This window comes from Apiospora aurea, assembly GCF_038362705.1.
Source record: "Apiospora aurea strain CBS 24483 chromosome Unknown utg000004l_segment0_segment0, whole genome shotgun sequence".
NCBI classification, from domain to species: Eukaryota; Fungi; Ascomycota; class Sordariomycetes; order Amphisphaeriales; family Apiosporaceae; genus Apiospora; species Apiospora aurea.
In genome coordinates, this window is record NW_027117391.1 from 945,953 (window position 1) to 967,520 (window position 21,568).

The 21,568-nt window shown below is 55.7% G+C and overlaps 12 protein-coding genes across 12 annotated transcripts; 3 read left to right on the forward strand and 9 right to left on the reverse strand.

Annotated features, from left to right (window-relative positions):
• Positions 1-346: 346 nt before the first annotated feature.
• Positions 347-1,066, forward strand: PG986_005108 (uncharacterized protein; the record flags this gene model as incomplete). The annotated part of the gene is made up of 1 exon (XM_066841330.1): positions 347-1,066. One exon carries the CDS (start codon positions 347-349, stop codon positions 1,064-1,066), a length of 720 nt encoding a protein of 239 aa, XP_066701192.1.
• Positions 1,067-1,113: 47 nt separating this feature from the next.
• Positions 1,114-4,787, forward strand: PG986_005109 (uncharacterized protein; the record flags this gene model as incomplete). The annotated part of the gene is made up of 2 exons (XM_066841331.1): positions 1,114-1,916; positions 1,982-4,787. 2 exons carry the CDS (start codon positions 1,114-1,116, stop codon positions 4,785-4,787), a joined length of 3,609 nt encoding a protein of 1,202 aa, XP_066701193.1.
• Positions 4,788-5,317: 530 nt separating this feature from the next.
• Positions 5,318-7,024, forward strand: PG986_005110 (uncharacterized protein; the record flags this gene model as incomplete). The annotated part of the gene is made up of 1 exon (XM_066841332.1): positions 5,318-7,024. One exon carries the CDS (start codon positions 5,318-5,320, stop codon positions 7,022-7,024), a length of 1,707 nt encoding a protein of 568 aa, XP_066701194.1.
• A 115-nt stretch (positions 7,025-7,139) lies between these two features.
• PG986_005111 (uncharacterized protein) lies at positions 7,140-9,394 on the reverse strand (the record flags this gene model as incomplete). Its single annotated transcript, XM_066841333.1, has 3 exons — positions 7,140-7,393; positions 7,612-7,851; positions 8,863-9,394. 3 exons carry the CDS (start codon positions 9,392-9,394, stop codon positions 7,140-7,142), a joined length of 1,026 nt encoding a protein of 341 aa, XP_066701195.1.
• A 47-nt stretch (positions 9,395-9,441) lies between these two features.
• Positions 9,442-9,738, reverse strand: PG986_005112 (uncharacterized protein; the record flags this gene model as incomplete). The annotated part of the gene is made up of 1 exon (XM_066841334.1): positions 9,442-9,738. The coding sequence occupies one exon, from the start codon at positions 9,736-9,738 to the stop codon at positions 9,442-9,444; it is 297 nt and encodes a 98-aa protein (XP_066701196.1).
• A 1,552-nt stretch (positions 9,739-11,290) lies between these two features.
• On the reverse strand, positions 11,291-11,542 carry PG986_005113 (uncharacterized protein; the record flags this gene model as incomplete). Its single annotated transcript, XM_066841335.1, has 1 exon — positions 11,291-11,542. One exon carries the CDS (start codon positions 11,540-11,542, stop codon positions 11,291-11,293), a length of 252 nt encoding a protein of 83 aa, XP_066701197.1.
• A 573-nt stretch (positions 11,543-12,115) lies between these two features.
• PG986_005114 (uncharacterized protein) lies at positions 12,116-14,173 on the reverse strand (the record flags this gene model as incomplete). Its single annotated transcript, XM_066841336.1, has 2 exons — positions 12,116-12,229; positions 12,284-14,173. 2 exons carry the CDS (start codon positions 14,171-14,173, stop codon positions 12,116-12,118), a joined length of 2,004 nt encoding a protein of 667 aa, XP_066701198.1.
• An 812-nt stretch (positions 14,174-14,985) lies between these two features.
• PG986_005115 (uncharacterized protein) lies at positions 14,986-15,607 on the reverse strand (the record flags this gene model as incomplete). Its single annotated transcript, XM_066841337.1, has 2 exons — positions 14,986-15,117; positions 15,206-15,607. 2 exons carry the CDS (start codon positions 15,605-15,607, stop codon positions 14,986-14,988), a joined length of 534 nt encoding a protein of 177 aa, XP_066701199.1.
• A 526-nt stretch (positions 15,608-16,133) lies between these two features.
• Positions 16,134-16,346, reverse strand: PG986_005116 (uncharacterized protein; the record flags this gene model as incomplete). The annotated part of the gene is made up of 1 exon (XM_066841338.1): positions 16,134-16,346. The coding sequence occupies one exon, from the start codon at positions 16,344-16,346 to the stop codon at positions 16,134-16,136; it is 213 nt and encodes a 70-aa protein (XP_066701200.1).
• A 509-nt stretch (positions 16,347-16,855) lies between these two features.
• On the reverse strand, positions 16,856-17,911 carry PG986_005117 (uncharacterized protein; the record flags this gene model as incomplete). The annotated part of the gene is made up of 2 exons (XM_066841339.1): positions 16,856-17,561; positions 17,613-17,911. The coding sequence occupies 2 exons, from the start codon at positions 17,909-17,911 to the stop codon at positions 16,856-16,858; spliced, it is 1,005 nt and encodes a 334-aa protein (XP_066701201.1).
• Positions 17,912-18,422: 511 nt separating this feature from the next.
• On the reverse strand, positions 18,423-19,580 carry PG986_005118 (uncharacterized protein; the record flags this gene model as incomplete). The annotated part of the gene is made up of 1 exon (XM_066841340.1): positions 18,423-19,580. The coding sequence occupies one exon, from the start codon at positions 19,578-19,580 to the stop codon at positions 18,423-18,425; it is 1,158 nt and encodes a 385-aa protein (XP_066701202.1).
• Positions 19,581-20,347: 767 nt separating this feature from the next.
• Positions 20,348-21,457, reverse strand: PG986_005119 (uncharacterized protein; the record flags this gene model as incomplete). Its single annotated transcript, XM_066841341.1, has 1 exon — positions 20,348-21,457. One exon carries the CDS (start codon positions 21,455-21,457, stop codon positions 20,348-20,350), a length of 1,110 nt encoding a protein of 369 aa, XP_066701203.1.
• Between the last annotated feature and the right edge of the window lie 111 nt (positions 21,458-21,568).

A 21,568-nucleotide genomic window follows, 5' to 3' on the forward strand; every position in this document is an offset into this window, starting at 1 on the left:
GATCAGTTACAGACGTCGATGTAATATAATTCTACAAGATACGACTCCTTGGGTATTGCACGGCCGTGAGGACTTAGCCACAATCTGCTTGCTGGGATTATACCCAATCCAGGAACTGCGCCGGGGCTAAATGCTGACGTGAGATTCAAAATTAGTAAAGCATGCACTTCAGCTGGTGCCCGGTGGGGTTCTGGGCCTCTTTGGATTGGCCGTCGCATCGTATCACGGGGGCACACCTCCTCCTTCCTCCCAGACGGTGATATGTTGTAGAACGTGATATATCTATCCATTGACCAAGATTGAATCTTTGTTCCACCCACATGCCGGCCCCCACACCGCAAGGACGATGGATACTACCGCCAGTCTGATCGCGATCGTGGACCTGTCGTTCAAGGTGATCAAGTACATGAACGACGTCCGCGATGGGGGCAAAGAACGGTCGGAACTGCATCAAGAAGTCCTAGCCGTCTACGACATCTTCTGGAACATCAAGTCGGACTTCGAGTCGCCTAGTATCGACGAAACGACCCCATGGTCAGAAGCCATCAAGCCGCTGTTCAAACCGAACGGTACCATTGAGCAACTGAAGCAAGTTCTGGAGCAAATCGCGACAAAGATCACCATACCGCAGCCGTCGGCCGCAGGCGTGTTCAAGAAGCTGCAATGGCCGTTCGAGAAATCTGAAGTTCAGAGGATCCTGAGCCGGTTACGGTCCTACAAAGGCACCATAACCTTGACTCTCAATCGCGCGAACCTGAAGCTCGATATAAAGACGAATGAGGACGTGCAATTCATGCGACACGCGTTTGAAGACGACGAGCTCAAGACCGCCCTGGATTGGATTTCGCCTTTGGACTTCCTCGCGCTCCAACGGGCGTCGCAGAGGCAGCCTTTGCGAGGTACGGGAGAATGGTTCCTCAACAATCCCCAGATTCGGGGGTGGTGCGACGGTAGGACCAAGGCGGTCTGGTGCCACGGCATACCAGGCGCCGGGAAGACGGTTCTTGCCACCACCCTTTTCAGGAGCTACAGAAGACCGTTGCCCACGACAAGGTGGCAGTGCTGATAGCGTACTGCTCCTTCGACGACGCGAACACTCATTCGGCGGACAACATGCTTTCGAGCTTGCTGAGGCAATTGGTAGAGAGCCGGGGCCAAATGTCTGACGCCGTCAGGAAGCTGTACTACGAACACACGCGAAATCGCGAGAAGCAGCGGCCAAGTCGAGAGGCTTTGATAAGCACGTTTTCCAAAGAGTTGGAGAGCTTCGACCAGACTTTCATCATCGTCGATGGGCTCGATGAGCTTCGGGATAACAAGCAGAAGGCCGAGCTGCTAGGGGGTATCGAGTCCTTGCAGCCCATTCCGCAGCTCTTGGTCACTTCACGCCCGGTCGAGGCCATTGATACATGGTTCAAGACTTCTGCTAAGATTGATGGCGGATACCGAGTTGACGACGACGACGAGGATAACCAACAGGCTTTATTCTACTGCGATAACTGCGAATTGCGCGGGAATACTGACGACTCGACGTCGGGTGACGATGACGACGAGAGCCTCGTACTGGTCCAACCTCCCGAGGAAGAGGAGAAGCCTGCCAATACGGATGGACCCAAGGATTGGAAATCTTATTCCTCGTACCGGTGCACTGTTGAGGATTGCTACCGAGACGTCTGCGTCAACTGTTACGACCAATACGACGTGTGTTTCGGTTGCGGCGGATCCAAGGAGTGTTTCAAATGGGCATGGCCTGGGACCGTGCCTATTGCTGCACAGCCGGAAGATCTGGAACGGTACATCCTTTGGCGTATTGAGATGAGTGACAACCTTCAGGTACTCCTCCAGCACGCCAAAGCCAGGGGGCACGTTACTTCCGAGTCAATTGTCACGCGCGTGCAAGAAGAGTCCCACAAGATGTAAGTTGTTGTTGTGCCACATCCCGCCCTTGCCCTATGGCTGCTGATTAATGTTACTCCAATAGGTTCCTTCTGGCTAAATTCCATATGAATGCCCTTGAAGAGCAAGCAACAGCAAGAGATCTACTCAACACCTTGAAGCAGCTCCCCTCCAACATCAACGACATATATGCCAGTTTGTTCAACCGCATTGGAAACAGGAGGCTTGCATCGACGCTTGAGAGGTTTCTGACCGTGGTAGCCACCGCAAGGAAGCTACTGTCAACGAAGGCATTGGCGCATGCAGTCACGGCCCGACCAGGAGACGAGGATATCGATGAACTCGCGCTCCCAGATGTCCGATACTTGGCATCGATGTGTGCGGGGCTTATCGAGATAGACCCCTCGGGTTGCGTGAGGCTCGCTCACGAGACAATTGGCCACTACATTGCTGAAACGGGCCTGAAGAGTTCAAAGAGTGGGCATACGTTACTTGCCGATGTCTGCCTTACCTACCTTCAATTCGCCGAGTTCGCCTCTGGGGCATCCTATGGGCCCGATCGAGATCGTGAGGTCAGGGAAAGACAAGAAAAGTATCCCTTTCTTGCCTACGCCGCCACTCATTGGGGTATACATATGAGATATGCGCATGCCCAACTGCTTGTTGGCCCATCGGATGATACCACCCACAAACTCGCCGAGGCTTTCCTATCTGAAGCTGGGAACGTGTCAACCTCTGGCCAGTTCATGTGGCTGGATGACCTGGAGAATTCTTCTGGCTGGGACGCCGAGTATGGTGTTCAGGGACTCCACCTTGCAGCCTACTTTGGACTTACCAGTGCAGTGCCGTCTCTGTTGGCCTCAAATACTAACGCCGATGTTACCGACTGTATGGATACGACACCACTGATGTACGCCACCCAAGCTGGGCATGCTGATATTGTCCATATCCTCCTGCATTCCGGCGCCGATCCTGGTCGATGTTGCCGCCGCGGTCGAACTGTGCTACATCGAGCCTGTGAGCGGAGTGCAGTAGATATCGTCAAACAGCTGGTCGCGACGCCAAAGGATGTCTTGGTCAATGAGTTCGACCAGCCTCCTTTCAAGTGGACAGCGCTGACTTGGGCCATCATGAACGGGAGGCCCGAAATCGTGAAGCTACTGCTAACGAGGAAAGACATAGACTTGGACCTGCAATGCCCTGGAGACTTCAACCTCAACGCTTTACACCGCGCTGTGGCCGACGACGAGATCGAAATTGCCGAACTCATACTCGCCGATGGCCGTATCTCCATTGAGTCCATGGACCCGGACAGGACAACGCCTTTGATCCTCGCCGCAAGCAGCGGCTACGACGAAATGGTCTCGCTTTTGTTGAAATGGGGAGCCAACCCAAACGCCAGAGATGGGTTTGATGGGCCTGCAATCCTCCGCGCTGTGGACAACAATGCCCTAGAGTGCGTCCGGGCTCTTGTCAGCCACGGCGCCGACTACAAGTTCAAGGACTTTCACGGCCGCGGCATTCTTCACGGTGCCGCGATCAACGCACGCAGTACCATTTTACGCTTTTTGCTAAGCTACGTTGATGAGTTAGACCCCAATATCCAGGGAGATGCCGGCGAGACGCCATTGCACGATGCGGTTACTCGCAACTCCGAATCCACCGTCCGCGTTCTCCTCGAGCACGGCGCCCGTACCGATATCGAAAACCGCCATGGCAAAACTCCGTTGAGACAAGCACGCGACGAATGCAATACCCGCCTGTTCGACATCCTCTCGGCTGCGAGACTGAAAGAGGTTCCCATCAGCCAGCCATCACCACACAGCAAGGAGTCCTTCGGGCCCGACGCTGACCTCGTCGCGACGCCACACCGCGCAAGCACCCTAGCCGCCGACTACAAAATCCCCCTCGAAACCGCCGTCATCAGCCTCGACGAAGCGCAACTCACCGCCTATCTCGACCAACTAGGCCCCTCCGCCACCGCCGCCATCAACGACCCCACCCTCGAGCTCCTCTACCACTCCCTGCAGTGGAGCCGCCCCGACAGCCTGCGCCTCCTCCTCGACCGCGGCGCCGACATCAACCTGACCACCAAGTGGGGCGCGACCCCGTTGCACGGCACCGTCTCCTTCGACGAGTACGAAGCCGCCGAGCTGCTGATCGCGCGCGGCTGCGACCTCGACATCCGGGATCTGCTGCACCGGTCCCCTCTAAACTTCGCGGCGCGGAGCGTGCGGAAGCCGGCGTCTGCGTTCTTGTTCGTCAAACATGGCGCTGCGATCAGCGCCGACGAGCGCGATGCCCTGCTGCCGACGCTAAATTTCGCGGTTGATCGCAACGACCTGGACGTCGTGCGTCGGCTGGTTGAGGAAGGGGTCCCGTTTCTGGTCAAGGATGCGCGGAACCAGACGCCGTACCAGCGGGCTAAACGGGCTGGGTTTGACGAGATTGCGCACTATCTCTACGACAAGGCACGGAGCGGCGGTGGAAGGCGAGGCCTGGGGCATCGGAGCTCGATCTCGTCGGTCACTCTCAGCGACGAAACCGTATCTGATTCTGAAGATACCACCGCTGCCAAGGGTGACGGTGAGATGCTTTTGCCTCTGCAAGAAGAGACGATTAACAAAGATATTCTGCCTGAAGATGGCCACTTCAGGGGTACGGAGATAGTCCCCCGTGGGGCCACACAAGGACAAAACCAAGCAGGAAAAACGGCGAAGAAGCCGCTGGAAGGGGAAGATCTACAAGACACAATAACGAAGTTGCGGCAGGAAATCATGGTGGAAATCGCTATGAAATCAGCAGCGGGGGGTCGTTCGGGTATGACTGAGCGAGAGCTGATACTTATGGGTGTCATTGGCCTGTTAGTTGTGCTGTTGATGCTGCGCTGAGCGCTGCCACACTGGACTTAGGGCGTCTGGGGCGATGATACCTATAAACCAAGTGAACTGATTTCCAAAGCCTGTTTTGGGGGAAAGAAAAAAAAGAAAATAAAAACAGATTCGGCCGATCCCAGATGGTGTGATCTAAAAGGAGATGCAGCCCCTGAGTAGTGCACGACCTACCGGCAAACCTTATCTTTATTTCGACGACAGCGCTGCTACGAGCGACAAGATCGTCACAAGTCTCGACCAATACGGGTTAGCACCGGAAATATTTGCTGGGAAGAGACATAAAGCCGGTCCAATGATAAACCGAGTAGTGTTTGCTCTCGTCGGCGTGCTGACTGACTAGTCGTGACACGCTCCCCGCATAAGCCGTGCCACTCACTGCTTGCTCAAACCCGCACTTGTGCTGGATGCAATAGGAAGTCACTATCGATATCGGCAACCGGTGATATTCATACTTCCTTGTGAGCGAGACCGTTCCTCCCGGCAGATCTCAAAAGACTTCCGCTGGCTCTTCCGCAATCAACTGCATCATGCGCCTTATAGACGTCAAAACACTCCGGCTGCACGAGTTCTACGATGAAAGACTAGTCCCGAAATACGCCATCCTCTCCCACACATGGTCAAGCGAGGAGGTCCCGCTGCAAGAATACGAGCAGCTCCTCGCCGGGGAGCCGGGCGCGGACGCCACCTGCGCCAAGCAGGGCTACAGGAAGATCGTGGCCGCCTGCAAGGCCGCCGACGAGCTGGGCCTCCGCTGGTGCTGGGCCGATACGTGCTGCATCGACAAGAAGAGCAGCGCGGAGCTCACCGAGGCGATCAACTCCATGTTCAAATGGTACCTCCAAGCCGATTTCTGCTTGGCGTACCTGGACGACCTGGACGTGATGACGGAAGAGCAGCATAGGCGAGGAGAGGAGCCGTTAATGGAGAGCTGTCGGTGGTTTACGCGGGGCTGGTGCCTGCAGGAGCTCATTGCGCCGAGTAACCTGATCTTTTACGACAGGGAGTGGAATGCGGTAGCGTACAAGTCGGACATTCAGGAGTTCTTATCTAAGATCACGGGCATCAACCAGCGCGTCTTGGAAGATCCCACCAGACTCTCCACGATCCCGGTTGCGTGTCGCCTTGCATGGGCGTCGCAGAGGGAGACTACCAGGGTGGAAGACCAGGCCTATTGTCTCCTGGGCCTCTTCGATATCAACATGCCCTTGCTCTATGGTGAAGGAACCAAGGCGTTCCTGCGACTGCAGCAGGAGATCTTGCGACAAGACGGCGACCTGTCCCTCTTCGCGTGGCAGCCGGATGCAGGACAGCACGAAACGTATATGGATATGTTCGCACCGTCTCCAGCACAGTTTGCATCTTCTTTCGATACCTGTTCGAAGTCCGAAGGCAATTTCCACACACGAAATGTGTGCTCGGTGACGAGCCGTGGGATTCAGATAGCGAAGCCAATCGCCGTGTTAGGGGCCTCAAACGACCCCACCACGAGCTCTTGCTACTGCATACCACTAGGCTGTTATTCAAAATCCCTCGGTCCCTGGATTCTAAAGCTTCAAATGGTCGGACCTGGCGTGTACGTGCGCATGAGACAAAGCGGCGGCTTTTGGCTTCAGGTCTCTCTGGACGATTGGGATCGACTCGACATCGGCGACATCTTTGTCCTGCCAACAACACCCCACACGGCCATCCGGTCGATTCAGAGCTACCACCGCGGGAGCATCTGCTTCAATCCCATGGACCTACGAACGACCCGGTTTACGGAGCCGAGGCCGGTCGAAGCCTTCGACTTTGCGAACCACCGATTCCTCACCAGGGATCTGCCCAATTTCCGTGCGTACATGAAGTTCGTCCCTGAGGCGGCGAGAGAGGACGCTTTCTGCGTCTTGTTGCTGCGGATAGTAGGTCGGGTCAACCAGGAGCCCCAGCCCACGCTGTTTCTCCTGCACTCGGACGTGTGGACCAAGAACGTGGCGGGGCGGTATTTCGCTTCCACGGACCAGCTCGTGGAGTACTCGATCCAGCTGGCGGACAAGACGGGCATTGAACCCAATGGGGGCGAGCAGCTCGCCGTGGGTCGGTACTTGTGCTCGGCGTCGTTGATTACAGTAGAAGCCCAGGCGGAGCCTGTGCATCATATTACTATCGAATGCACCGAGAAGACCAGTCCGGACATTACAAGTGTGGCGAGCTCGTCCAGGGCTCAGGCGAAGAAGAGGGGTAGTAGGCGGCATTGAACATTTCCGGCATTATACAACTGATCTTGTTCTAGTGAGTGATGGGATTTCGGGACTCTAAGACATGGGCGTTGTTAAATCCTGCACTAGAACGGAACCTGGTCGGGCGTGTCTGTCACCCGTTATACCTAAAATACCCTGCTGCCACTACTCCTCCTTCTTGGGCAGAAACTACCCCAACAGCCCCACCGCCGCGGCCCCCCGCCGCCATGACCTCGTCCGCGTTGGCCCCCAGGTCGTTGGCGCAGATGGTCCAGACGCCCGAGGCCGCGTGCAGGGCGCGCGCGACGTCGTCGCCGTGGCAGCCGACGTACGTGTTGAAGGTGGCGACGAGGCCGGTGCCGGCGTCGTCGAGCTGGGCCTGCCAGTCTTGGGGGGTTGCACCAGTTCAGCGGGGCCGTCTCTTTGCCGCGGAGGTTGTCGATGAAGCCGCCGCCCCCTGGGGTAAGAGTTGTTAGCGCCACCGTTGACCAGAAATTGTTTCTCGTAAAGGTGGGATCGGTTTGGTAGTTGGATCACAAATCCGAGGGATATGGGACCATGACTGCTTGATAAAGCAGATGAGAACCTCGAGGCTATGGACTTACAGTCGCCAGTACCCTGGGCCGAGCCCATGGGGTTGTTGGGCACGTAGACGCCCACGTACGGGAATGTCGGATGGAACTTGTAGGCGCAATAGGCGCCGGCGGCGCGAGAGGCGAGCTCGGTCTCGGGCGAGGTGCTGTTGTTGTCGACTGGCGCGGCGGACCCGGAGGGCGGCCAGGCCGGCGAGTAAGACAGATCTGAGCCTGAACTGCATGGTGGTTTCGTTGAAATTGATCGAGGGGCTGGAATAGACAATCCTTATTGTAGAAAAAAAATGGCAAAGGTCTTCAGTGGGCTGGAGTAGAGAGCTGGTGTACAATGCTGTGGAAAAGCCGGTAATAGGGACTTGTGCTACATTTTATACTCTTGAACCCCTTTCGGGCTTCTTACCACCACTGACCCCATGATGCTTCTGGTTGGCACTTTGGTGATCATCAATGCCGAAGCATTTCTGGGCAGTGGCGATCTTTGTCGTCTTCATATCTAAAACTTATTATATCGCAATCAACGAGGGACCGTGTACAGATTAAGCTTAGTGTGGTATGTCTGAGATCGACGCTGCCGCGGCCGCTTTAAGACAGAGATCTGCGCGGTTTGATAGATCCACGATCTCGTACTAGTAAGCAGGAACGGCTTGGCGCAGCGTGCCGCTTATCGCCCCCGCAAACCGGCCTCTGCCGTACTGTGGCGTTGTGAGACAGGCGTTAGCGTACGGAAAGACCCCTACTATTGTCGTGGTGAATCCTATTCAATAGTGTACTCAAGGGTCTCAAAGAGTGGATCTGTGAGGGTGAGAGGGCGGTTCGGACTTTAGCCGGACAGTCGCGATTATTTTGCCTGGTTGGTGATTATCGACTTAAGTAACTACCAGGGCGGACAGGTTATAGTGCTTGAAAGTGCAGAATGCAGGCAGGCGAAATTATTCCACTACTACTTACTGGCCATTGCTAGCAAGATTCATGTCTATAGCAAGTGCAGCAAAGCGGAATCGCAGCTACGAGCAAGTGGATGTGCTGGTTTGTGCGTATTGCCATGCTCTCGAGCAATGAGGCCAAGAAATACCCCCAAGAAGCAATGCAAGTTCTTCATCGAGTCGACAGAACCATCTTTAGCTAACTGTATAATCCAGTCCTTATAGCAGTTACTGCTACTGTCTCCCCATGTCTCGACTCGTATCTAGTCTACTACGTATGTTAGCGGTTATGCCTCTTCATGGCTGGGAGTAGCATCCCTATTGCTAAGTAATCACATACCATTCTTCTTATAGACGATACGGCGAAGCATCGCCAGTCTGGCCCGGCCGTATCCACCGTACGAGTTCGGGTCCTCCTGATCCCGCTCCTGCTTGGCCAGACCGTAGGCCGACATCGTCTTCTTGTTGTTCAACTCGTACTGGAAGGGAGCGAACATGTGCTCCTTGCCCAGACTGCCCTGCTTGATCAACATGCGGGTAATCTCGACGGGGATGTGGGGATGGATCGACTGGCAAAGGGGCGAGAGGCGGCGGCGCTGACCCGAATCGGGATAGACGGGCGAGACAGGCAAGATGATCTCCAAGACTGCCTTCCACTGCTTCTGGGTGCTGGCGCTGGTGGTCTTGCGCATCTGCTCCAGGAGCCAATGGATGGGGCAGAGCAGTCTGCCCGATGGCAGGAACACCTGCAATCCGCCCTGCATGATCTTGTCAGCTCCAGCCTCGAGGAGCGCCGTGGCCATGGTCGGGTGGCCGTGGACGATGGACAAGATCAGAGGAGTTGTCCGGGGCGGGAGGTCTTGCGGCCACATGTCGAGACTACCGGGGCCGCCGGGAATGATGTCGAATGACATGAGATTTAGACCCTGCGTCGGATAAAGGGCCTTGACGCGCTTGAGGATCTCGACCCGTCCGTTGCGCGCGGCATAGAGGAGGGCCGGTTCGGTTCGGTTCGGTGGTGGTACAGCGCCGGAAGAACTCCCTCATGAAGATTCTTGCAGGACGCGGCCAAGTTGCACATGTCTCTAGCGCGAAGGTGGGCGAGGATGCCGTCGAGAACCTCCTGGGGAATGCGGTCAGGGAAAACGTTGACCTTGGCTGCCGAGCCGCTCTTGTCGGCCTCGGAGGCGGCGACCTGGCGGTTCTTGCTGCTCATTTTGCGAGCCATGGCTACCAAACTGTCCCTGGATGTGATTGCTAAGGACAAAGCAGATGATGTTAGCGCTGACAGTCAACGAGAAATTGATGGTTACATATTTCGACGCACGCAAAAAGAAAGTGGAATGCTCGATATGGCCAGTCTTGCTCGAGGATAAGATGAGAACCAAGAGATCGTTGAAGCAATGGATGAGGTGAAGCACGGGATGATCTGAGTGGCAGAAGCAATGACCAAAACGCGAAAGCTCAGATCTTGGTTTGTGTGTGCTAGAGGAAGGAGGAACAAGTGGCGGTGATGCTGGCAAGCCTATAAACAAGAACAGGGAAGGGCGAGGCCCCACTCGAAATTGAATACAAGCCAAAATCGGCTGGTTGGCATTGAATGGTAGCTGGAACTGGTAGTTGAAAACCAGCGGGAAGAGCTCAATAGCTGACACCTACTGAGAGCCCAAGGGACTTGGTAAGGTACAGCGGTGGGGAACAACCCGATTAATGGGCTGGTTATCGACATCTAGACACCCGACTGAGATGGATTGAGAGAAGGATAGGCTGGGGCACGTATAAATTGAGACACGAGTGTATGCGAGTGCGATTCTATACGTGGATAGTTCATGTCAATGAGCATAACACCCCGGTGCAGGCTCTCAACAACTGGTGACTATCTCATGGGCTGCCTTACTATAAAAGCTGAAGGGCAGGTGGTTGTATCGTATCGTATTCATCTGTTGCTTGTGTTTGTGCTGTGTGACCCAAACTGTTTGCACCACAATCTCGCATTCACGCTTACAACCGGTTCTCGCTTGACATCGCACTGGCTTGCCTTCCTAAAAGGACGTTCCTTTGCCAGCGGACTGTCGAGGTCTCGTGGGATGGGAAGAAATGTTAACTGCAGAGTCGCAAGGCCAGTCTTGATGCGCAACCCCATCATGGCAATCCGCCAGTCCTACAGAGAAAATAACACGATTGAGTCAGCAAACCCCGTTTTGGGGGTCAATACAGCATACCCATTTCTTCAACCAAAAGAAAGGGAAAAGAGCTGGAAAATAAAAGTCACCTACCGAAGCACCCTCTACTACATCCGTTAAAGCTGGGACGTGGCACCCAATTGAAATCAGACACACCGCTGCCATGTCTGTCCATCTTGAGCGGGCACTCAGACCGGAATTGATCAAGGTCCTGGGCCGTGGTGGAGAACCCAGTCGGCGTTCGCCGAGCGGCCGGTAGGGGCTCCGAACATCGTCGGGCGCAGGGCCGGGTGGCTCAGTATCTCGCTATTGGCGTTGGTTATACGTATGCCACGGCTTGCCGGGTATCTGGACTCGCGATGTTCAGAGATAGGATGTCGAAGCTGAGCATAGCCGCGCATCCCGGTAAATTGCCGCAGCTGTTGGCCCTATCGTTGCCAAGTAGTGGCACCGTGAGCTTTCAGTTCATAGTCCCTGAATGGGGGGTATCTTGAATACTTGTTCCGGTACTGTCAAGGTTGTAACTACGCCACGTCAGCAGGTCCGTCACAGCACGTAGGGCCATCGACCACAACGAGCATCCGGCTAAACGTATTCATGAAAGACTTGGTACACATGTGAGCCCGGCGCCAGCGAGCGGGCCATCATGGGCGACAGCCACTCGTGGAGGCGGGCGTACAGGTCTTCAACCGCGGGCTGGTCGCTCTGCGTTTGCTTCGCGGGATCCACATCGTAGGGGATATCGGTGAGGGCTTGGGGATATAGGACATATATGACCAGGTAGTAGAGGAGGAGGGACAGGGCCACTTCCACGCCAAGGATCGTGGACTGTTCCATCGAAAAGTCTATTGTCTCCCCTTCGGGGTTGAAGGTTTGTTAGGGATCACCGAAACGCTTCTAAGTTTGGCTTTCGAAATGCAGCAGTGTTTCTGATAACCCTCAAAACGCCGGGACATTCTTACATGCAGGTCGCTGACTCTGGTTGACACCCTAGCATGGCCTGCCTAGGGCGGGGGCTTATGTCTGGGACGCATAAAATGTTGGAGTACTCGGTATTTCAATTTGTTTACAGGCGTGAGTTCTGTAGCGGTATCACGCAGTTCTATTTCACTGAGCAATGCCAGGTTCGGCCGGATGCGGAAGTTAATATGCATTTCCTCGTGTTGGAGCAGAGATCGCGATCTATTGCCTGGTCTGACTCAGCACATGGAAACATTGTATGAATCCCAGTTTTCGAATGGCATTTCTCCAGTGGGTGGCTGAGAGCTCCCAGCCCCCGAAGCTCAAGTACGTATCCAGGCTCAATTTGCGACCATCCCACCAGATAGCTGGGGGTTGGTGGGTGGCATGCATATGCACGTCGCCGTTCGATAAGCCGGGCCAGACCCTCTCCCGCCTGCATCATCAGTGTTACCTCAAAACGACCACCTCCTGCGCCCCCTCATCTTTAGACTTGAACGGGTCGTCTCTCTTGTCGCTGAACCGAATAAACACCACGCCGACCCTCGTGAACTCTCCCGCCTCCTTCGTGCAGGCCGTTAGCACGAGGCATCTTGAAACCCACAACCCCGATTCTACCCGGACGCGCTGCATGGGCACGGCAAACAGCTTCGCGTCTTGGCTCGGCATCTCACTGTCGGGGAACCATGAATACGTTTCATCCAGATCTCCACCCCAACCCTTCACCCCTGTTTTCGGATCATCCGGGTCCAGCTGGATCGCATCGTCCTCGTCGAGAATCACTTGTCGACACCAGGTCTTGATTCTCATGGTCGCAGGTCCTGCTGTTTCGTCGATGCTCACGGCGGCCTGCCACTCGACCTCCCCGGCTGAGGGCAGATAGGAGCACCTTCCTTCCACCGAAGCCCAGGTCCAAGTGGGCATGTTATTGTCAAGTCTCCCGATGATGTCGGTAGCAGCATGAGCACCGTCTCTTGAACGGTACCACAGCGCCATGCCGGGCAGGTCATAATCCCACAGCCCCAAAATGCATCGAGGCTTCACCTTGGACCGCCGCTCAATCTCCTTGATCAGTCCAGTGACGGCGATGATCTTGTCTGTCGATTGTGTGAGCTGGCAGCTTGAATACGTCTTCAACAGGCCGATCCAGTGATCTTTCCACGGCACCACAGCTGAAGGTTTGGTAGTCGTCCCATTCGAGTGCTGCTGGCCCGCAGTACTGCCAACTTCCAGCCGCTGCAGCCATGTCTTCTTGTTCGCTTCGTCATCCCACGCCACGTCGGCATAGTGAGCCTCGGATGCTTGGGCGCAGCGACACTCCCAGTAGATGCCGTTGGCGCCGTACAGCAGAGTGCGCGGGGCCGAGTATCGCTCCTGTACGACCCAAGCTCTCGAGTGAAGCGGGGAGGCGCCATAACCCGAACTATTGACCTCTACCTCCCACAGCCGGCCAGGGTTCCAAGAAGAGATGGACACTCCCAGCTCATCAAAGATACATGGTCGAAGGCGCAGCGGATTACGGGCATCAGTGAAACAACCCTCGTGGCTGCCAGAAGACTTCAATGCCGCAATGGTCAGCACCGAGTTGTTGTACACAAGCGCCATGATCTCGGCCTGGTCCTTCCAGTCCTCAGCCGAGTCCTGGATGATGCAGAGCGAGTCGATCCACAGGAACCGGAAGCCCAGCTTCTTGGTGATCAAGACGGCATCCTGGAAGGTCTTGGGCAGGTACGACAGCCCGACGCCCGCCCGAAGCTCGGCTTCCGTCTCTCCAAGCAATCGAGGCACCAGGACCTGCCGTCCCCAACAATGACTCAAGGCGACGTAGTCCTGGCCGGCAGCAACGGCCGAGTCCACGAGACTGATGGTATCCTCCAGCCGAAGCAAGCGCTTGGGCCGGAGCACACGAGCCGCATCGTCGTTCTCGGCGCACAGCTGATGTTCCTTCAGGCATTTGCCCAGCCACCTCTTCGCCACCCCAAACGTCTCATCGTCTCCCGTGCTCCTCCCCAAGCGCGATCCCACCTTCTTCGGAGCCGGGCCCGGCCCCGCGAACCCCGCCCCACCGCCCTCGTTCGCAAAGACGGGGAGACTGTACCCGCGCACGCTCCCCTCGCCGGAGCACTCGATCATGACAATGAACAGCGCGTCCCGATCCGCCGCCGGCAGGAGCACGAACGACACCGCCCAGCCGCGCATGCGGGCCGCCGCGTCGACGATGTCTTGCGGCCGCGTCCACAGGGCGGCCTCGAACAGGGCGCACACGTGGCAGCCCCGCCGCGCCGACGCGCACAGCCGGCCGAAGTCGTACGCCGTCGCGACGTACTCGGACAGCTGGGCCCCGCGCTGGCGGTGCCGTTCGAGGGCTAGCGTCAGCAGGGCCTGGCAGGCGGGGCAGAGGACGTGGGGCTCGTAGCAGAAGGCGGCGTCGTCGTCAATGGCCGGCTGCTGCTGCTGCTGGGCGGAAGCAGCAGCAGGGCCGAAAGGAAGAGCCTCGAGTGTGTTCATTGCGAAGAGGACTGTGAGGAATCTATGAAGAAAAAGAAGGGTGATTCCTCGAGGGCGGCGAAGGGCGGTTGACTTGATCCTTTCCGGGTCCATGTCAGCTTCAGCCACTCGCCCCACTGTCAGGAAGGAATCCTGCCCCTGCTCATCACCATCCTCGAATAAGAAAGCACATATATGCCAGGCCGTTTTACGGGCTGCAGAAACCGGTGTCAACCATGCCAGAACTACATCAAACCAGAATGAATATTTCCAATTTCGATATGGAAAAAAAAGTTGTATTGTCGAAAGTCGCTTACTGTCTGTCAAAAGTCGCTATCGAGTTCCGAACCTCGAACAATCATGCCATGTGAACGATAAAACCATATGTATGTAGCCTGTCGCCCATTCCCCTCCGCGAAATCGCCTTCCAAGGCTAATCAGGATCATTCCTGCTCTCTCCGCACACGCCCTGTTCCGCCAACGCTTTATACTCAGCAGATGTTGCCGGGAGTCCAGCCTCTCCCGCATAGTCAGAGATGCGGAGGTACCTAATACCGGCAGACCATGGTTAGCAAGAAGCAAACTCCCTGGGAAAACCGCCGACAGATCCCAAACACTGTTCACACTTACGTCTCGTCGAGGATTTGCCCCGTTATGCCCGTGTTCTTCAACATGTGGGAATGCGCTATTGCGATGCCCATCGCAGTCTGGGGATCCGCGAAGCCCGCTCTTCCAAAATCGAATTTGTTCAGCAGGTCCTCGAAATGCATCAACGCCTGCCGGCGCATGTCGTGGTTCTCCGCCTCCGGTCCCTCGCACGCCGGGCAGTTGCACTAGAACCCGTACGGCGCCAGGTTCAAGCGCCGATCCGCGGCCATCGCTATCGGGTCCGTGTAGGGGATCGTGATCTCCTCGCCCTTGCGGATGTCCCGGACCGCCGCGACCATGATCGTCTTCTTCTCGCTCTACAAGATCTGCGCCGTCGGCAGGCACGAGTGGTTGATGCGCGACGCCGTCGCGAAGACGCCGAGCTCGCGTTCGACGTCGCCGAACTCGAGCGCGTTGGTCCGGAAGCGCATCAGGATCCGCCCGACCGTGGGGGGAGAGCTGGACCTCGTCCCACTCCGAGGGCGCCATGCAGTTCTCGGTGTAGTACAGCTGGTCGTAGAGGGCCTTGTCTTCCAGGGACATGGCGTTGTAGAGGTGGTTCACCGCGAGCTGCCAATGCAACCCCGACAAGACGATGCCGTCCTTCCGGGTCCGGGGCTTAGTGTGGCGGTCTTTCAGGTGGATGAGGGGCTTCTCTTCGATGATGACGGTGCTGCGGGGGATGTCCATGGTGGCGATGATGCTCATGCCCTTGTCGGTCTCGACGATGTTGTATCGGTGAGACACGTCAGCACTGGGCTTGTCGCGATCACGCAGGCGTTGGAACTGTGCTGGGGAGACAATCATGATGGGCTATTGTATGCTTCAATTGTTCAAAGAAAAGCAGAAAGGAATGCTGATCACCTAACAAAGTCGTGAAGCTGATAGAGAGTGGATGGTGAGGTGATGCTGAAAGATTTGGGTGTCGTTCATTCTCCCAAAAGCCCTTCGGTGGAAGGGGCAAAGTGATTGCCCAACGTCAAAAACGTAATTTCCATCGAAATGCAAGTTGGAAAGGAAGTGACACTGTCAAGCTTGAACATCCCGCTCGTGACTCCGTTTGGAAAGCCCGCAGCTTCCATATCCATGTTGGTGTGTCATCCGCAGTTACTGTCTCTACTCATGTCATTGTGGAGCTTTGCAACGAGACGCTTTTAGTGACGCATCGAAAATGACGTACACCTCGTGAAATAGCTGGGAAACAGCTTCCTCTCTCATTAAGCCCTTGTCGGCGTCTCTTTACCTTCATCCGCCCGTTGTCCTTCGAGGCCAGAATTTCCGACTTTGCCAGCCCCTTTGCGAAACTGCACCTTCACCGTCTTCGCGACATCCGCTATCTCGGTACTCGTAAGGAGCCTATCATGGTCGTCTCGATCGATCTCTGCCGTAGCGCCGTGCCCTCGACGCGGTCCGTCGCGCCGCTGCCCCGCAGGAAGTCGAGACGGATCTGGTTCGTTGTCGCGCCGGCGATGGCGCCGAAGCGACTGTTGATGGTCTGGACCGAGGCGTTCCGGCGCGCCCAGAAGTGGCAAAGCCATCTGTACATTGGGCCCGGTGAGGTTCATTGTTATCATATGGAGATAGTGACGGGGTGGTGGGATTCTCCAAGTAAATTGCTTGCCATAGATTGCCGCAGGAAGCTTCGGCACCGTTTCGAGAAGCGTACGAGCAGGTGCCGTTCAGAACTTTCTTGTAGGCCCCTCCCATCAAAAAATACCCCATGGTCTCTATGCGCGAAACGCATCCTTCACTTGCCAGCTTAGTCGGGTAGTCCGGTGCTGCATCATAAGTAAGGAGCCTAATAGGCTTAGGACCGGGCGCCAAGGAAATATTGGCAAGCGAGTAGATGTTGTTATCGACGCGACAGCCTGGTTGCATCGCCGGCAGGCTGTCGGTGTCGTATATCTGCACTCCCACCCTCTGGCGCACCATTTCGACATCGAACTTGGTATCGTTGTAACCTACGGTTATGTCGGGGACCAAGGGTGTGCTGTCTTTGACCACTTCGGACAAATCGTTCCCTCGTACCCCAGCCGCATATGAACGGAGGCAGGGCTATAGGGAACAGGCGACTGCCCTCGGGACGAAGGAGGCCTCCGTATCGTAAATCCCCTTGGGGAGACTCATGGTAAATACCGTAGTATTGACGAACGCCCAGCGGGCGACTGCAACCGCGTCAGCACTCATCACTCGTTCGGCCCAGCTCAAATCGCCCGAGAAGACCGAGAGCGAGGGCGCAGAGTCACCGAGGATGAGTTGCATGCCCTTGGGGAGGGTGTAGGTGATCGATCCATTCCAGCTCTTTCCTTGGACTGTCGACCTCTGTACCAGGGACCCTACGTCGGTGCACGTGTTACAAACACCTATCGATGTGTGTGTGATGCCAGTTTCTGACGACAAGATGGGAAAGCTGCAGTTGCCCGTGGGGCAAACGGGAGAGACCACGGAGTCATTGCTAACCGGGTTGGCAATGGCGTTGAGCATGATACTCCTGTTCCCAGCATTGAAGCTATACATGGCATAGTCTGCGCGATCCAGGGTCCGATTATAGGTCGTTCTCGAATTCACATTATCGGGCTGCACCAGAGTCGCGTTCATGTAGTTAGACGTTGCCAGGGATGCCGTCCCCAAGCCCGATGGCATCTCTTGGTACACGGTCCGAATGGACTGCTGCGCAAACGGGCCGACCGCGAGCGAGGACAGGACGATGGCGATGGGGAAGACGATAAACGGCTGTTGAAGTGACCCGGTTGCCAGCAGCCTCAGTGCCCCCAAGGAACTGCGGCTGGCCTCCTCGAAGGTCCGGACCTACAGGATCGGCCGGCCAACCGTCGGTGCCGACCAGAACCAGATCCATTTCTGCTGGCTGATGACCTCGGCTGCGGTGGCGGCCAAGCAGGCGCGGAAAAGGGTGGAGAGGATGTTGATGGGGGAGTTGAGAGTGATGTTCAAAGTCCACTCTTCTTGAGCATGGCTATTGGCGTGGGGCAGGATGGCCACGATAGCGGCTAAAAGGCCAGCGGAGGTAACACAGAGGGCGATCTCCCAGAACCAAGGTCGGAGTGCATTTTTACAAGTACCAGCGGCTAAACTGGTCATAGAATGCTGCATCTTGACTCATGTAATCATGATCCGACTTGAAGTTCGTTGTTTGTGGTAGCCGACTATCGTTGAAACATTCGACGATATTGTGCAAATCGGTTTCACCGATTAAAAGGGGCTATGACACCCCTGAAGTACAGAGGTCCGTTGACCAACTCCTGGAGACACAATTCTTCCAGTAGCTGGTTTCTAGTCTAGACTTAAGTGTACCTATTAGTACAGCGCTCGGCCGGCCACATGCTGGAGTCTAGATCAGCAGCCTCATGAGCCTCCGTCAGCGCCACAACAATCTTCGAAGGGGCAGAGCATTTTCACATGCACCATTACCACCAGAGTAAATGTACATACGTGTGAACATTGCCTCGCACCCCATCGGCCCAAGCTTGACTGTCGCAGCCCGCCCGAATTAATCTATGTGCGTGCTACGCGAGGCGCAGTCCGTAACCGCTCCATGGGCTGTACTTGTATCGACGGTCTCTACGCCAGCTCATTTGCGAGCATTGCCCGTAGCCGCACCCAACTAGCCACTGTCCACTTTAGTAGCAATCCTCATCGTCACCACTCCTCGCAACCCAGCCGTGACTTTCAAGTACACCGACCGGAGCACGCATTCACACTCGTGTCCCGGTACACCCCAAACAGGCTGCGGTAGCCCGACATCAGCGCCGCGGTCCAGCAAGACATCCACCACGTCCCGCCATCCCAGCTCCATCGCCAGCTGAACGGGTCGTCCGCAGGTAAATTGTATCGCCGGTTCCTCGCAGTCCCATGCCAGCTCCGTTTCGCGGCCCGCGCCCGGAAGCCATAGATCATGGTATCCGACATTGGGGTCCGCGCCGTGCGCGAGGAGGAGCTGCACTAGCTCCATGTTGCCGTGACGTACTGCCCGCACGAGCGGTGGGATGTACTCGGCTGGCTCAGACTCGTCGTGGGGCGAGAAGTTGTGGCTGGCTTGATTGATGCCGCCACGATGCGGATGCGGCCGATCGCTGGCGTCGAAGTCGCAGTGTACCCCGTGGGCTAACAGGGCTTTCGCGATTGCGATGCTTTGGTTATCCGCAGCCTGGCCCAGGGCGCGGGTTCCCGTCACTCGACCCAGGAGCGGCGGTGGCGATTCTTCTCTATGGGCGGTCAGCAGTATCGTAACAAGGGCCAAGTCGTCCTGCGCCACGGCCCACTGCAGCGGCGATGTGCTCGTGCTGGTGGGCGTCCAGAAGAGGGGGGTGCTGAGGTTTACATCACCGTACTCTACAAGTATCTGAGAGATGGCAAGGTAGTACCCTCCCAGCAATGCTGCCTCGAGGGTGTCTCGTATCTGATGTAGAGGAGGCAGATGAGCCTCTTGCAGGGACGAAACAGAGTCGAAGCTTCTCGCATTTGACATGGGCTGTCTCGATTGATCGGCTTCGGCCGGTCGCTTTGTGCCATTGGACGCATTGCAGAAATGGAACTCGCGAGATGTCTCGTCCCAGACAAGCGACCATGCGGTCTTGTTTTCGTTGGTAGATTGGGCTGCCGACAGAGTTTCCTCGATGTCGTTTGCTGGCGGAGATTGAGGTTTCGGCATATCCGCCGATCTTCTATAGGAGAACCCGGCTTCCTGCAACCGTCCCAGCATAGTAAGTTGTCTTTCAGTTAGATAGCCAACGCCGTGGTTGTCGAGATGATTGGCAGTCATGTTGGGCTGCAAAAGTGGGCCTTAACCACGTTGAAGGAGCTTCTGCCAGTCAATATTGGTTAAGAAGAGTTGCTCCTGGACTTCCGAGGCACCATCAGTCCCTAATTGTCTATCAAGCTTCGGGTTGAGGCTCACTGGTGATGTCGCGAGTGGATGGAGGCAGCGAGTTTGACAATTTCAAGTCGTCATCGAATATGTTGCGGGGTATGTTTTCGACATGATCGTCATAAAACGAAGACAATCTCATTAATGTCTCATCGGCCGATACAGCCCGCAGCACATCATTGGTTTCGTTCTTCTCGGAGATGTTCTGGTGCAGGGTACTCGGGTTTGTTGCGAATGATGAAGTTGCCCTCGCCATTGTCGTGCGATGTGAAAAAAGCTGAAGCCAGATAAACTGCCTCGTGCGCACGTGCCATTTAACCCTGAGCTAAGGTCACCATCCCTGCTACAGGAAGAAGTCTTTATACTAGACTAGAGGATTCGGATCTTTGAAGGCAGTGGAAAGTCTCATTAAGGGGAAAGTACTGGAAGATACGACAGGTAAATTTCAACGCTAGCCTAATAGTTGCCAACAAAAACGTACCGAAGGCTTATAGATTGAATCTTCCAAGTTATAATACTGATAAGAAACTAGTAAGGGGATAGAGAAAGAGAAGGAGAGGAGGAAAAAAGAGAAAAAGAAAAATCAAAGAAAATAAAACGAAGACGTGAAAAGGAATGAAAGAGAGAAAGGAAAAAAGATCCTCGTAAGTGCCCTCGTCTTGCTATTCACTTTCGCTTGAGTCAAGTCCCGATTCGTCCTTGAACGCCATAAGCACAGCTCCAAAGTCATCGGAATCGTCGATAATTTCCTCATTTGCTTTCTCCATGTCACCATGGGCTGATGTAGCTCGCTTTACACCAGGTCCGAACGTGCGCTCTAGGTTTCCCTTTCTCAAAGGCTTGTCTCCGAGCTGCAGAGTCCACATTTCTCTGTTCTCCACGGCCATCTTCGATGACGAGAACCATTGTCTCGTTGTCCCCTGCCTTGGCACAACTGGTAAGTAGCTGCAGGCGATGAGATAGTCTCCCTCGTAGGCACCTTTGTAGGCTGCCTCGTTGAGCCGCGAGCGTTCGGCAGCGGCGTTGAGGTCGACTCCATGGGCAGCACCGTAATGGCCAGTTCCCAGACCGGCGCCCATGTCATTCTTGCCGACCTTGGATGTAGCCCGCATGTAGTCACTGCATACGATAGTGCTATTGATGACGGCTAAATGCGGGCTCTTCCCGGGCTGCTCACGAAGGAGTTCGAGCACCTGTTTTTGATATTCCGCTCTCTTGGCACGCTGGTCAAGTTTGGGTTCACCCTCGGGCTGAAGTCCAAGGGGTGGGAAGCCAAGGAGAGCGTGGAAGGACAGCCATATCCAAGTGATGCATGCTTTCACGCACGCATACCAACCCCCTGCATCAGCTGCGACCGTGGAGTCCGCGGCGCTAGGCGGGGCCTCCTTCTCCAGGAGGTCAGTCAGTCTCTTGACACCATTCTCGATGGAAACTCGGCGGAAGACAGGCGCATTAATGGCCGTGTCACGCTGTTTTGATACATTGCCCCAGGCCTTCACGGCCTTGCTGAAGACGAGCTTCGCATATGTATCATGAAGGCCGCGCCGGATGATCTCGATGTCGGTGCAACGCACTTCTCTCTCGGGGTACAGATCATCTATCGCCTCTTGCGGTGCCAGGCCTTTGTCAGGAGCGTACTTCGCCTCGGCACCTATTGGGTCTGCCGGGTTTTGAACGACTAACCCTAATAAACGGCCCAATGTTTCCCCGTCAACCGGACATGGTTCATCAAGGAGAAAGTAAGGACGTTTCTGAGTATAAGTCTTTACCATCTTGTCAACAATCGGGTTAGGATCCGACAGGGGCCCAAAAAGATGCAGATCGAGAGGAAAATAGATGTAATCCAGTGCGCTCAGTAATTTCGAGAGGGGAAGAAACAATGG